At 59.9% G+C, this 13009-nt stretch overlaps 1 protein-coding gene across 1 annotated transcript; it reads left to right on the forward strand.

Moving 5' to 3' along the window:
• Window positions 1-6238: 6238 nt before the first annotated feature.
• LOC123800071 (olfactory receptor 6B1-like) lies at window positions 6239-7195 on the forward strand. Its single transcript, XM_045809551.1, has one exon. The coding sequence runs from the start codon at window positions 6239-6241 to the stop codon at window positions 7193-7195; it is 957 nt and encodes a 318-aa protein (XP_045665507.1).
• Window positions 7196-13009: the final 5814 nt, after the last annotated feature.

Genomic DNA, 13009 nt, shown 5'->3' on the forward strand with positions numbered 1-13009 from the left:
GTTTCCAGCCACTTCTCTGCAAAGCAGCCTGGTTGGCCAAGGCGGAACCCAGGGCAGCGAGGCCCCGAGGGTGATCAGCCCTGCCCAGGAGCCACAGCAGCTCTGGGGCCCCAAGGCCCAATGGGAAGGGATGGTATAGGGCTGACAGTGTGGACACACGGACCAGCAGCGTATCTGAGTGTCCTCCCTTGGTCACTTGCTCAGGCCACGTTCACGGTCACCTCAGATTGCAGTCTGAAGAGCCCAGCTCCAACATGCTCGAGGCCCCTCACCAGGCCAGCTGAAGGTCGCTTACAGCCCTGGAAAAGAGCCTGGCCATCTTGACTCATGTCCGCAGCCCGCCCACCCTGGCCCCTGCTCCTTCCTCATCCCACCCCCCCTGCCCCCTGCTCCCCTGCCCCCTGCTCCTTCCTCATCCCATACCCTCATCTGCGGGAGACCCCAGTCCTTGGTCCTCCTCTCAGCCTCACGCCCAGCGGACCCCAAATGTCCACCTCCAGAGAGGCTCTGAGCTCCAGACACACATGTCCACGCCCCCACCTAACCTCCCCTCATCTCAAAATTTGCACACCGAAAACACTCCTAAAGGCCCCCCTGCCGCCCTCCAAAACCCACCAATCCCACACCTTTGGACTCCTCGCTCTTCCACACATGCCCTCGATCCATCAGCAAACCCAGTGACATCCCACCCCACCGCAGTGATCAGTGCAGCCCACCTGGACCCCACCAGTCTGTTCTCCCCAGCAGCCTTGCTCTGCCCAGAACCCTGCACCTCTCAGGGCCACCACCAGGCCATGGGCCCACCCCAGAGCTCAGCAGCCAACCCCTCCCCAGTTCTCTGAGTCCAGGCCCATCCCAGCATGCCCCCTTCCCCTCGGCCCCCACACATGGAGGGCACGTCCCCTCCCCCATGCACCCCACTCCCCTCCCCCACTCTCCCCCCTCCCTAGCCTGTACAGTGCCTGTTCCCTCCGCCCACGCTCTCTTTCTGGCTATCTCCAGGATTCTGTACATGCTGTGACTGGGCCCCAGATTTCCTCCCGGTCCCTGCTGGCCACGGCACACTTCACCTTCCCCTTGTCTGTTCCCTCCAGCCCCGGAGCCCCACACACAGGAACTTGACTGCTGGGTGCGGCATCCAGAGTCCAGAGTCAGCCTGAGCGGGATGGTAAGTTGATGTGACTTCTGTAAAATGACTCGGAGACCCAGGAACACAAGGTCAACCTGTGCCCACCCTGGGCCACGAGACGGGGCAGCCCCAGAGATCGGGGTTCCACTGAGGCCAAGACCCCAGCTCTCCGGGGCTGGTCAGCTGTCCCCCATGGCCTGCAGGATCCCTTCCCTGGCTGAGCAGAGACTGACTGCACAGTGTGGGCAGACACTGGACCCCACGTGGCAGGGAAGGACTGGAGCCCCCGTGTGGGGTCCTGGGCACCTTCCTCTCGCTTCCCACGGGACAGAGGCAGCTGCTGCTTGGGCCTCTTCACAGTGGACCAAGGGGTTTCTCTGTGCACCTTGTGGGCCCTCGCGGTGACCGGCTGGAGATCAGGGAGGTAGGTGGCCATGAGGTAGGACTGGAGCCTCACCCCAAGCACTCAGGAGGCAGCATGGAGCCCACTCAGGAGAGCAGGGTCTGGGACGCAGCTCTGGTCAGGGGTGGGGGCAGAGATTTCTACGTGGGCCCCTCTGTGGCACCAAGCAGCTGCTGGGGGGTAAGGGTGACCGCCTGGACCCACATCCCACCCCTACCAGATTACACCTGCCCTCCCCCGTGAGGGCAGCCAGGGAGGGGCCCAGGTTCCATATGGCCTCCGATTCTGGCCATTTTGGCTGACAAGCCTGGTCCTAGGGGAGGAGAGTCCCTGAGCAGAGGCCCGAGGGGCTTCCCAGGAGGAGCTATTGGTGCACCAGCCCCTGGGACAGCGGGGAGGGAAGGAGCCGTGCTCCCCTGCCCAGCCCAGGTACTGCCCCGCCTCTGGCCCTGGCTCCCGAGAGCTCCTCTCCAGTGAGAAGGGAGCGAGGGCTGAGGTAAGCTTCCCATTTGCCACCAGGTACCTTTTAGAAACACACGGGTGGCCTGGTGGTAGGGGGTGTGGGCTCGTGGGCTCCTGGGCTGCCGGGGCTCTCCCCATGCAGAGGGGATGTTCCCAACAGCCGCAGACTGGGGGGTCCCTTGTACTTTCCCCCAAAACCTGACTCCCGCTCCTATGAAATGAGGGCAGGAGACCCCGCTTGTCTGGAGCGTCACTGCCATCGCTGACGGGAGGGCTCTTTTGTTGTGAGGAGGGGTCCTTGCGGCCAGGCTTACCTCGTTTGCTATCTTCCAAGCTCCGTCCTGGACCTAGACGGTCCCAGGGTATGTGGCAGCCCAGGCAGGGAGAGGTCCACGGGGCCAGCAGCCGGTGCTAACTTCAGCCGAGAGCTCACGGTCGGCCTCCGTCCGCTCTCGTGCTGAGCCCCCTCTCAGCGCTCAACGACCAGGTAGTGAACCCCATTGGCTAAGTCCCTGTCCAGAGCAGCACTGAGTCCTCGGGAAAGCCGAGAAGAGCGGTGAGACCTTCCCCTCCATAGGTGAGAAGTCGGGGTTGGGGGTTGAGAGCAGGGGGTGGGGCAGGGCTGGTACTTCCACCCACATCTGCTGGCTCAAACTGTCCATCTCTGCGCAGGTGAGAGCCGAGAGGTGCACGTGCCTGTGTCTCGTGCAGGCCTGTGTCTGTGCGCGCTCGCGTGAGCGTCTGTGCGCGAGCATGTCCGTGCGCGCCCGCGGGAGCGTCTGTGCGTGAGCGTGTCTGTGTATGCCCGCGTGAGCGTCTGTGCGCGAGCGTATCCGTGCGCGCCCATGTGAGCGTCTGTGCGCGAGCATGTCCGTGCGCGCCCGCGGGAGCGTCTGTGCGTGAGCGTGTCTGTGTATGCCCGCGTGAGCGTCTGTGCGCGAGCGTATCCGTGCGCGCCCGCGTGAGCGTCTGTGCGTGAGCGTGTCTGTGTATGCCCGCGTGAGCGTCTGTGCGCGAGCGTATCCGTGCGCGCCCGCGTGAGCGTCTGTGCGTGAGCGTGTCTGTGTATGCCCGCGTGAGCGTCTGTGCGCGAGCGTATCCGTGCGCGCCCATGTGAGCGTCTGTGCGCGAGCATGTCCGTGCGCGCCCGCGTGAGCGTCTGTGCGTGAGCGTGTCTGTGTATGCCCGCGTGAGCGTCTGTGCGCGAGCGTATCCGTGCGCGCCCGCGTGAGCGTCTGTGCGCGAGCGTATCTGTGCGCGCCCGTGCATGTGATGAGGGCAGCAAGCGTGTCTGGGATCTGTTGCCGCACATGTCCGACTTGAGCCCGTGTCTCTGTGAGGGGCAGGGTATCTGTGGTTTGGGGGTCTAACCCTGTGTCTCAGCTATTGGCCCGTGTTTCTGTGAGGAGTGTATGGCTCCTCAGGCTCAGGCGGGGCTCGGCGGCTGTCTGCTGGGCAGCGCGGGGTGTGTGCGGGGGAACCGTGCGTCTGAGGCCTGGGTGCCCGTGTCTCTGTGCTAGATCGGGATCCGCCGGGGGCACATGGATGTGCAGGTGCCTGTCCACCTGGCAGGAGCCTGGTGTCCGTATGGATTGCCGCATTAGGGGCCTGTGGGTCTGGCTGTGCACGCTGGTGTGCCTTTGACTCAGGATGCCTGGGTGCCCCGCGTGGATCTGCGTTTGGGGGAGGGTACGTGGGACTGTGTACCCGTGTGAAGTTTGGGAAGCACGTGCGTCAGAGCATCACAGGGGAGCCTGGGGGCTATTTGTCTCCTCCTGTCTGCGGGATTCAGGGCTCCTGATGAAACACTGTTCTCCTGCTCCTTCAGCGAAGGTGATGGTTTTGCTCCCTCTTGGCCCTGGACGAGGGTAGACGTGTGTTCCAAGTCTGACCGCTAATCGGGGGCAGATCGGAGCAGACACTCCCGGGGTCACCAGGAGCCATAGTGGGGGAGAGATAGAGGGACCCAGAGGTGGTTTTACCCAGGGCCCCAGCTACAGGAGGCTGACCCCACCAAGACCTGACCAGGCCCCCTCCTGCCGCACAGTCACCACTGCCCACCGGGGCCACCAGGCCCACCTGAGTGAGTGTAGCAGGTGCGCAGGCTTTCTGAGGTCCTCAGAGCTTGGGCATCCCCCACGGCCTCCTGCCAGCTGCCGAGGCCAGGACAGCCCAGCAAGGGTTCTGCCATGTCCCATGGGGCAGCTGAGGGATCTGAGGCACAGAGGGCAGACGTCCTGTCCCAGACACAGGTGGCTGGGGAGGATGGGGTTTGAACCTGAGCCGCCCATCCCAGAGCCCACATCCTGGAGCTCTGGGCTCTGCTGCCTCTTGAAACCTTTGCAGAGTGAGAACTGTGTGTACCCGCAGGCTTCAAGCAGATACTGGGCAGCATGCGGGGCAGAGAGGCAAGGGGGCCTGTGGCCACTCGAGGGCAGAGGCCAGGAGGAGCCCTGGGGAGTTCTGCAGTCCTGGGAGGAGGCAGGAAGCTGAGAATGGGGACATGAGCTGGGGCCTGGGGGTGGGGACAGGCTCTCTGCCAGATTCTAGGCTCAAGGGCCTTTCCAAAAAGGGATGGGGGTGGGGGGCCAGGGCAGCTGTGCTCTAGGGCTTCTACTCCATCAGGGAAGGAGGGCCACCGGCTACACCCTGCTCAGCCCCAAGCTCGGTCTGAGGCCTCGGCGGACAAGGCCTGGTGTGGGGGATGTCCTCTGACGGCTCACAACAGCGAGATGCAGAACAGAGCCTGAGCAAGAGTCTAGGGTTTTTGTCCTCCAAATCCATTCTCCCCTATGTCAGCCAGCTTGTTTAGCTGTTACACCCACGTCAAGTGTGCGGACCCACTCAGGGCCATGTTCCGAGGCCCTCGGATTGCAGGTAAGAAGCTAAAACCCCAGCCACACTACAAACGAGTGCATTGGTTTTTAAATGGGTTTTGGAGGGGCTCCTGGGTGGCTCAGTCGTTAAGAGTCTGCCTTTGGCTCAGGGCGTGATCCCAGAGTCCTGGGATCGAGCCCCACATCGGGCTCCTCCGCTGGGAACCTGCTTCTTCCTCTCCTACTCCCCCTGCTTGCGTTCCCTCTCTCGCTGGCTGTCTCTCTCTCTGTCAAATAAATAAATAAAATCTTTAAAAAATAAAATAAAAATAAAAATAAAAAATAAATGGGTTTTGGAGATCTGGAAGCACAGCCTGTGACCTGCGGGAACGTTCCGAGAACGGAGAGCACAGGCTGATGTGGGGCAGGGTGTAGAACAGGGTTCAGCCACATTTTGGGGAGACCCTGAGCCAGCAAACCCATGGGTGGGCAGAAGGGGGAGACCCAGGCCACTGCTGTAGGGCAGGGGTGAAGGAAGCTCACTTCTGTTTTGAGGATCTGGCCCTTTCAATCCTGTGAAAACAGTTCCTGTAGCAGCAAGGAAGCTGTCCACCAACCCTGCCCCTCTCAATCCCTCGGCTGTCCCTGCAGGGGCTGGAATCAGGGAGCACAAGGATTGCAGCCCTGAGAACCTCCCTGCACAGCCGTGGCTGTTTCCGCGCGGCTTGGGCAGAACCAGACGGGAGCTGCACGTGGGGTGCGGTGGCAGAGGGCAGGTCCCAAAGAGGGGCTTCAGCTTCGGCCAGGGTGTCAGGGGAACCCAGGGTGGGAAACTCGGCCTCCCGCCTCCCTCCAACTCTCTGGGATGCTGAATTCTCCTAGGGAACAGGCGCCCCAAGAGCGGCCGTGATCCGCATCGGCCCTCCGCTGCACAAGCCCATGTAGGTCCTCCTCAGCACCCATCCCTCCCGGAGGTGTGGAACATCTCCTCTTAACCTGCAGGGCGAGTCCTGGGGCTCTCATCTCGAGTATAGACAAGGAAGCCACGTCTCTGGGCAGCAGGTGCCTTTCCCCTCACCAGGGAAGACAGCAGAAGCCCAGCTCCGGACCCAGCCCTCCCCCGTCCCTCCCAGGCCACTCACTTGCCCACTGACCCACGTCACCCATTCTTCCGACCTGGGCGACCTTGGCCATGGCCTCCCCCACAGCGGGTTCAAGCCAGGCCCGGGGTGGGCCCTCATCCACACCTGTCAGCAGGTCCCCAGGCCAGGCTCCGTGCACAGGCCCCCACCACACCACTGCCGCGAGGAAATGTGTGATGCCGCAGGTCCAGCCGTGGGTACAGAGTAGGATGGGGCCCCTCCGTCCCGCACCCCACCCGCCAGCCGGCATCTAAGCCGCCGCCTTTGCCACCAGGTGGCGCACGCCATGTCCGCCGGGGACAACCGCTCCGAGGTGACAGAGTTCATCCTGGTGGGCTTCCCGGGCTCGCTGGGCTTCCACGTGTGTCTGCTGGTGCTGTTCACACTGGCCTACACGCTGACGGTCGCGGAGAACGTGGTCATCATCACCGTGATCCGTGTCAGCCCCCCGCTGCACAAGCCCATGTACGTCTTCCTCAGCAACCTGTCCTTCCTGGAGGTGTGGTACATCTCCGTCACCGTGCCCAAGATGCTGCTCAGCCTGGCGGCGCCCCAGTTCCGCCACATCTCCTTCGCGGGCTGCATGGCACAGCTGTACTTCTTCCTGGCGCTGGCCTGCACCGAGTGCACGCTCCTGGGCGTCATGGCCTATGACCGCTACGTGGCCATCTGCCGCCCGCTGCGCTACCCCGCCGTCATGAGCCCCAGCCTCTGCAGCCTCCTGGCCGCCAGCTCCTGGCTCTCGGGCTTCACCGTCTCCCTGGGAAAGGTCTTCTTCATCTCGCGCCTGGGCTACTGCGGCCCCAACGTCATGAACCACTTCTTCTGCGACGTGTCCCCCCTGCTGAACCTGGCGTGCTCGGACATGTCCGTGGCGGAGCTCGTGGACTTCCTCCTGGCGCTGCTGGTCCTGCTGGGGCCGCTGCTGCTCACCGTCTTCTCGTACGCCGCCATCCTCAGCACCGTGCTGCGTGTCCCGTCGGCCGCCGGCCGGCACAAGGCCTTCTCCACCTGCGCCTCGCACCTGGCTGTGGTGGTCATCTTCTACTCGGCCTCCCTCTTCATCTACGCCCGGCCACGCGCCATCTACTCCTTCGACCTCAACAAGCTGGTGTCCGTGGTCTACACAGTGCTCACGCCCCTGCTCAACCCCGTCATCTACTGCTTGCGGAACCGGGAGGTCAAGGAGGCGCTGCGCAAGGCGGCTCAGAGGGCAGCACAGGCCCTGGGCACCCCGTCCTAGGGGCCTCCCCAGGACCCCGCGCTGCCCTCTGATCTGCTCTGGACCTCTGTGTCGCCTGTTCATCTCCCGAGCGGCTCCACCAGGGGTAGGGGCTCAAGGCAGAGTCCTTCCTGTCCCTGCCCCTCATCTGAGTGGGACCTGCCCAGGACACCACACAGGGTGACCGGCCCCACCTCGCTCACCCCCGGTGGGCCAATGCCTGGAACAGGCACCCCGCGTGAAGCCCCTCACCCTGCCACACAAGGGTTTCATTCTGGGGCACTTTACAGCTGTGGCCTCGAGGCAGCCAGGACCCCCTGTTCCAGGTGGGAACACCCACGCCCTGTGTCCCCCCACACTGGGTAGGAGTGGAGGGGCCAGGATGCAGGCCTGGCCTCACCTCCTGGCCCCACCCTCCTCTGGGCAGGCCTCCAGAGGCCTGGTCAGCTGCAGCACCATGACCCCTGCACAGTTATGGGGACATGCATGTTGATGCCCAACCAGGGAAGGAGGAGGGGCAGGTGTGTTGACAGCACCGCAGAGCAGATAAAACTCTGGGAAGGTGGTGAACTGCTCACCTACAACCAGCAGCCCCTACCAGCCCCCCCGACCAGTATCCCTGTGACCTGCTTCCTCTCTGTTGGCAGCAGGTGGGGTAAACAAGGCTGGGCTTGAAAGTGATGTGTAGGCCTTGAACCGCAGCCCTGCTCCACGCAGACCCAGGCACTGGGGGCGGTCCCACCAGGGACTCACACCCCTCTGCCCCTCCCCACCTCCTCCAGCCATCTGCTGGACTGCGGCCTCCCTGCTCTGTGGACCTGGCGTGGGATCCCCTCCAAGCTGGCTCACTTTGGCCCTGCTGTACAGCTGACCCTGGTGCCTACCCCGGCCACAGCTCCCACACACACCTGTCTGTCACCAAGGGGAGACCGGGTAGGGGTCCGCACCACGGGCCTGGCTGACCAGGGAGGGCGGGACCCAGATCTCCCTAGGGGAGCCCTTCACCTGTTCTCCTGAGATGACCGGTGCCCTGGCGTCAGAAGGCGCCATGTCCCAGCTGGGGCGTGACTGTGGCAGTGCCATGAGGTTTCTACCATGGCTTCTAGGGTCCTGAGGCCCGGCCCCAGCCAGTGCTGCAAAGGCAGCCTGAGTGCAGGTCAGAAGTCTCGTGGTACGTCTGCAGGACTTCTGGTAATAATTGTTAATCGTGCTGGCAAGGTTGGGGAAATCCAGAATGTTCATCTGTGCAAGTGACAGTGGGGGTTTTGAGCTCCATTCTCAGGGCCCTCCCAGAAACACACTGCACACGGAGCGTCACGGCTGCTCATTCAGCAGGTACTGGGCTCGGGGGTGATGGGCCACGTGCCGCAAGGAGCCAAGTCCCCACTTAGCCCCTTGGGCCAGGACTGTAAGCAGAACTAAGCCAGGGAGCTCCTCCCGGACGGTCCGGGCACCGACTGACCCATCGCTGCGTCCTTACCGATGGTCTTGGCACAGACTCCACTGCCGTGGCAGCCGCCAGGATGGAGCGAATGTCCCATGCGAGGTGCCCGTAAGTCCGAAATCTCGAGCACCCGCTTCCATAATGGGTGTACTTCCAAATCAAACTTCTATAAAGTGGTCGCTTTAAAAAATAAGGTGAAAATACTTCTGGCTCACTGGTTTGACAATGAAGAAAGCAAACACTGAGTGCCAGCCTCTCGCTGGGTGCTGCTTGGCTCTGCGGAGACAGCGGGGTCAGGGAACTCACAGCCTGGCTTAGACCCCTAGAAGCAGCAGGTGCAGCCAGGTCAGGGCCGCTAAGGCCAGGGAGATAGGACCTGCTCCAGGCAGGGCGTGGATGCTGTGGGGGGAAGAGGACGTGAGTCAGTGCCAGCGAGTGTGGAGTGCCCCGCAGGAGGACAGCAAGGTGGGGAGACAGAGCACATCCGCAGAGGAGAAGGAGCTGGAATGCAGGACTACCGGCAGGGCCGGTGACGTGCTACCCGAACCGTCCCGCAGAGGCAGAAGCCACCTTACAGCAGTGGAGACGCACTCTGAGCTTCATGCTGGAGCAGGAACTGTGCGGCTGGGCCAGGGGGACAGCCCACCTTGAGCACAGGGGGCCAAGGGGGAGCCCGCGGCTGCTGGGGGGAGAGCAGGGGGAGGGGACACTGGCATGTGCAGCCCAGTCAGGCGACCAGATAATGCTGGGTGAGTGAAAACCAGGGATCCTGGATAAGGCCCCAGTGTCGGCTTGGGCTGCCGGGCAGGGCCCCGCACTGAAGACAGAAAGAACCCCCAGAGCAGAGACGGGGAGGGAAGCAGGCAGGGGCCACGGGGATCCAGAGAAAGTATGGCCGCGTAAAATCATAATTTGAGTTTTTAAAAGATCGCTCTAACTTCGTGGTGTTCCGACAGGATTCGGCCTTGTTCTAACGTGGGCTACGGAGCACAGTGTGGAAGCAGGAGTGCAAGCAAGAGGCTGGGCGCCTTGGACACGGAGCAGCTGGCAGGTGCGGGAGGCTGCAGAGCTGCCCCAAAGGTGGGGCCCGAGCTCTGTGATGCGCTGAGCTTGGGGGTCTGCTGTCCGTCCACCCAGATGGGCAGGTCTGGGGAGGAGGACACTGGAACGTCCAAGAGGTGGTCCAGTCCCTGGCTCTGGAGTGCCAGAGAAAAGCGACCAGAAATAGAACTTTCAGAGTCGTCAGCTTGTAGAGGGTAAGCATAGTCAGGAATACAAGAAGGTCGCCTGCCAGGGAGCAGAGAAGACCCCTCAGCAAGGGAGCAGTGAGGGTGGAAGAGGTAGCCCTCAGGCCACCCCACACCCCGGTCAGGGTGCCAGGTGAGGACAGAACCGTTCCACTGAGTTTGTCAGCAGGTGGCTCAGAGATCAGGTGGGAGAGGGAGAGCTATGGGGGAGCAGGGCGGTGGGGGGGAGGGCAACCTGCTGGGTAGCCAGAGAAGGGGATTGAGGAAGTGCTGGCTAGGGAGGTGGGCTGCAGGAGGAGGCAGCTGTTGGGGGGCGGGGTCTGCTGGCTGCCCGTGCAGGCTGGTGGGAAGAGCTTGAGGAAGGAAGGATAGAAGCAAAAGGGACAGACCCCATTCAGGGCAGGAATGAGATGCAACGAACAGGCCAGAGCCTCAGCTGGGAAGGAGGACACCTCCTGCACGGGAGGCCAGCCCTCAAGCTTTCCTAGTTCGGAACAGAGACCATGTGGGAGTCTCCCTACCAGACTCTCCAGACCTGCAGGGAGCAGCCTCCTTGGTTCCGGTCCCTCCTCTCCAGACCACACGCTGGACATTTGCTGGCCCTCCGGGTGGACAGAGAGACCTCACACCACACTCCTGGCATCCACCCGTGCTCACCCCACATCACCAGCCCTGCAGGGCTGTGTCTCTGTCCCCTCTGCATGTCACCAAGCGGGACCTCTGCTGGGACCACCCTGGTCTCCCACCCCCTGCTCACTCACTTCACCCTGCCATCAAACCCCAATTGTCCACAGGCAAAGTTCCCAAATCCTTATTGGGACCCTGTGATCCAGCCTTCACTGACACCTACCTGGGTCCTGACCACACCGCATCCCATCTCTCTCTATTGCCAGACATCCCCATCTGCTCTTGTCAGGCACCAGCCCCCACACAAGGGCACTGAAGGGGACAGTCCCCTCTGCCCTGACCCCTCGCACAAGCTTGACTCCAAGTGAGGCTTGCACAGAAAGATATCCCTTAAACCTCTCCAGCCCCCAGGGCATTCACCTGTGTTAGTCCATCCATTATATTCATGTGTTCCGCACACCCACTCCTGGGTGGACTGAAGCATCCTGCTGGCCCAGCCATACCCACTCTGTCCACATGTACCCTGGTACAGGGACTGAGCAGCAGGCAAAAAAGGCAGCCCTGGGACTGGAGGTGGGCTATAGGAGTGGGCCCACTGCACCCACTGGGAACGTCCAGCCAGGTCCTTCCTCACTGGGGCCAGCATGGCCTAAACTGTCTGCCTCATCTGATGCTCCATTTGGTCTGTTTTATCAGACTTTGGAAGACATGCATTTCCAGTGGCTACTCCTTTCTTTTGCACACTCTGAAGCTGGGGGCCATTGCAGCAGGGAAGGAAGGGGCCGCTACTCCTATCTGAGCGGCAGTGGGAGGCCAGTCTCCCTAGGCCTGCAGTGCTGAGCCAGACCTGCCCCATGCCCCAGAGCCTCCAGAGACAGGATGACCCGCTAGCAGATGAGGAGTCAGGACTTCTGTGGCCCAGGACGCCTTGCCATCAGTGGTCCCACCGACCACCGCCAGGCCCTCTCCAAGGCCTTCTCTGCCTCCCCCAGCAGCCCCCAGCAGCCCCCAGCGAGGATTCACTTTTTGGTTAAAGATAGTGGGTTGAGCACCACGTGCTCCCTCCTTAAATCCCTCCAGAATGATGGTGAAGGAACCCACAGGATAAGGACAATGACAGAGGGGACAGCAGCCACAAACCTCCAGAAACTGGATAAATGCAGTGGACCCGGCAGAGCAGAGAGGACTAAAGGGCAAAGCCCAGAAGGAAGGGGTTTGTCTCTCAGATATCTCTGAGACTGTCCTTGCTTGTGGCTGACATGATGAGCAAAGAGGAAACTCATGGAGTCTACAATAAAGCTTATTATTCAAAAATCAATTGTATTTCTATATACCAGCAACAAACAAGGGGAAATTGAAATATTTTCAAATACTGTTTCCAGTATAATGGGAATTAAAGAGGGCACGTGATATGATGAGCCCTGGGTGTTATATTCAACTAATGAATCATTAAACATTATATCAAAAACTAATGATGTACTATACCTTGTCTAATTGAATTTAAATTAAAAAAATAAAATAGCTAAGTGTAAATCTTACAAAAATGTGCAAGAATTATACACTCAAAACTACAAAGTATTGCTGATAACATTAAGAAGACCTAAAGAAATGGGATGTAAACCACGTTCATTGGTTGAAACACTCACTATTCTTAAGAAGCCAATCCTCCCCAGATTGACCTGTATGACAGCCAATGCAATCTCAATCAGAACCTGAGAAGGGTTCTCTTAGGAACTACCAAACTGATTTGAAGGACATAGGATTTTCAAACAACTTGAGAAGAGCCACAGATTTGGAAAACTAACACTGTCTGATTTCAGGTTTTATTATAAAGCCACCATAATAAGACAGTGTGGTATTGGCATCAAGATAAACAAATAGGGCACCTGGGTGGTGCAGTCGTTAGGTGTCTGCCTTCGGCTCAGGGCGTGATCCCAGCGTTCCGGGATCAAGCCCCGCATCAGGTTCCTCTGCTAGGAGCCTGCTTCTTCTTTCCCACTCCCCCTGCCTGTGTTCCCTCTCTCGCTGGCTGTCTATCTCTGTCAAATAAATAAATTTTTTTTTAAATCTTAAAAAAAAAAAAGATAGACAAATAGATCAGCAGGTCAGAGTAGAGAGGCTACAGAAACGGAGCCCCACATATAAAGACAAATGATTTTTCACAAAAGTGTAAAGGCAGTTTAGTGGGAAAAGAATAGTCTTTTCAACAAATAGTTCTGGAAAACTTAGATATCTTGATTTCCCCCACTAGGCTTTGATCCATACCTCACACCATATATACTCACAGACCTAAATATAACCTAAAACTCCCAGAGGAAAACAGAGGAGGAAATATTTTTTATCTTGGGTTGGGCAAAAATTTCTTAGATGTAAAAGCAAAACCAAAATCCTTAAAGGAAAACATCATCAACTGGACTTCAGTAGAATTTAAATCTCATGCTCTTCGAGAGGCATTGTTAAAACCATGAAAATACAAGCCACGGCCTGAGAGAAGATATGTTCAAACCATGTGTCTTG

The sequence above is a fragment of the Ursus americanus genome, chromosome 6 (genome assembly GCF_024610735.1).
Source record: "Ursus americanus isolate L20-20 chromosome 6, mUrsAme1.1.p, whole genome shotgun sequence".
Classification (NCBI taxonomy): Eukaryota; Metazoa; Chordata; class Mammalia; order Carnivora; family Ursidae; genus Ursus; species Ursus americanus.

What these genes read in the sequence shown, in the direction of transcription:
- LOC123800071 (XM_045809551.1), top strand. Translation starts at nt 6,239, where the DNA reads ATGTCCGCCGGGGACAACCGCTCCGAGGTGACAGAGTTCATCCTGGTG.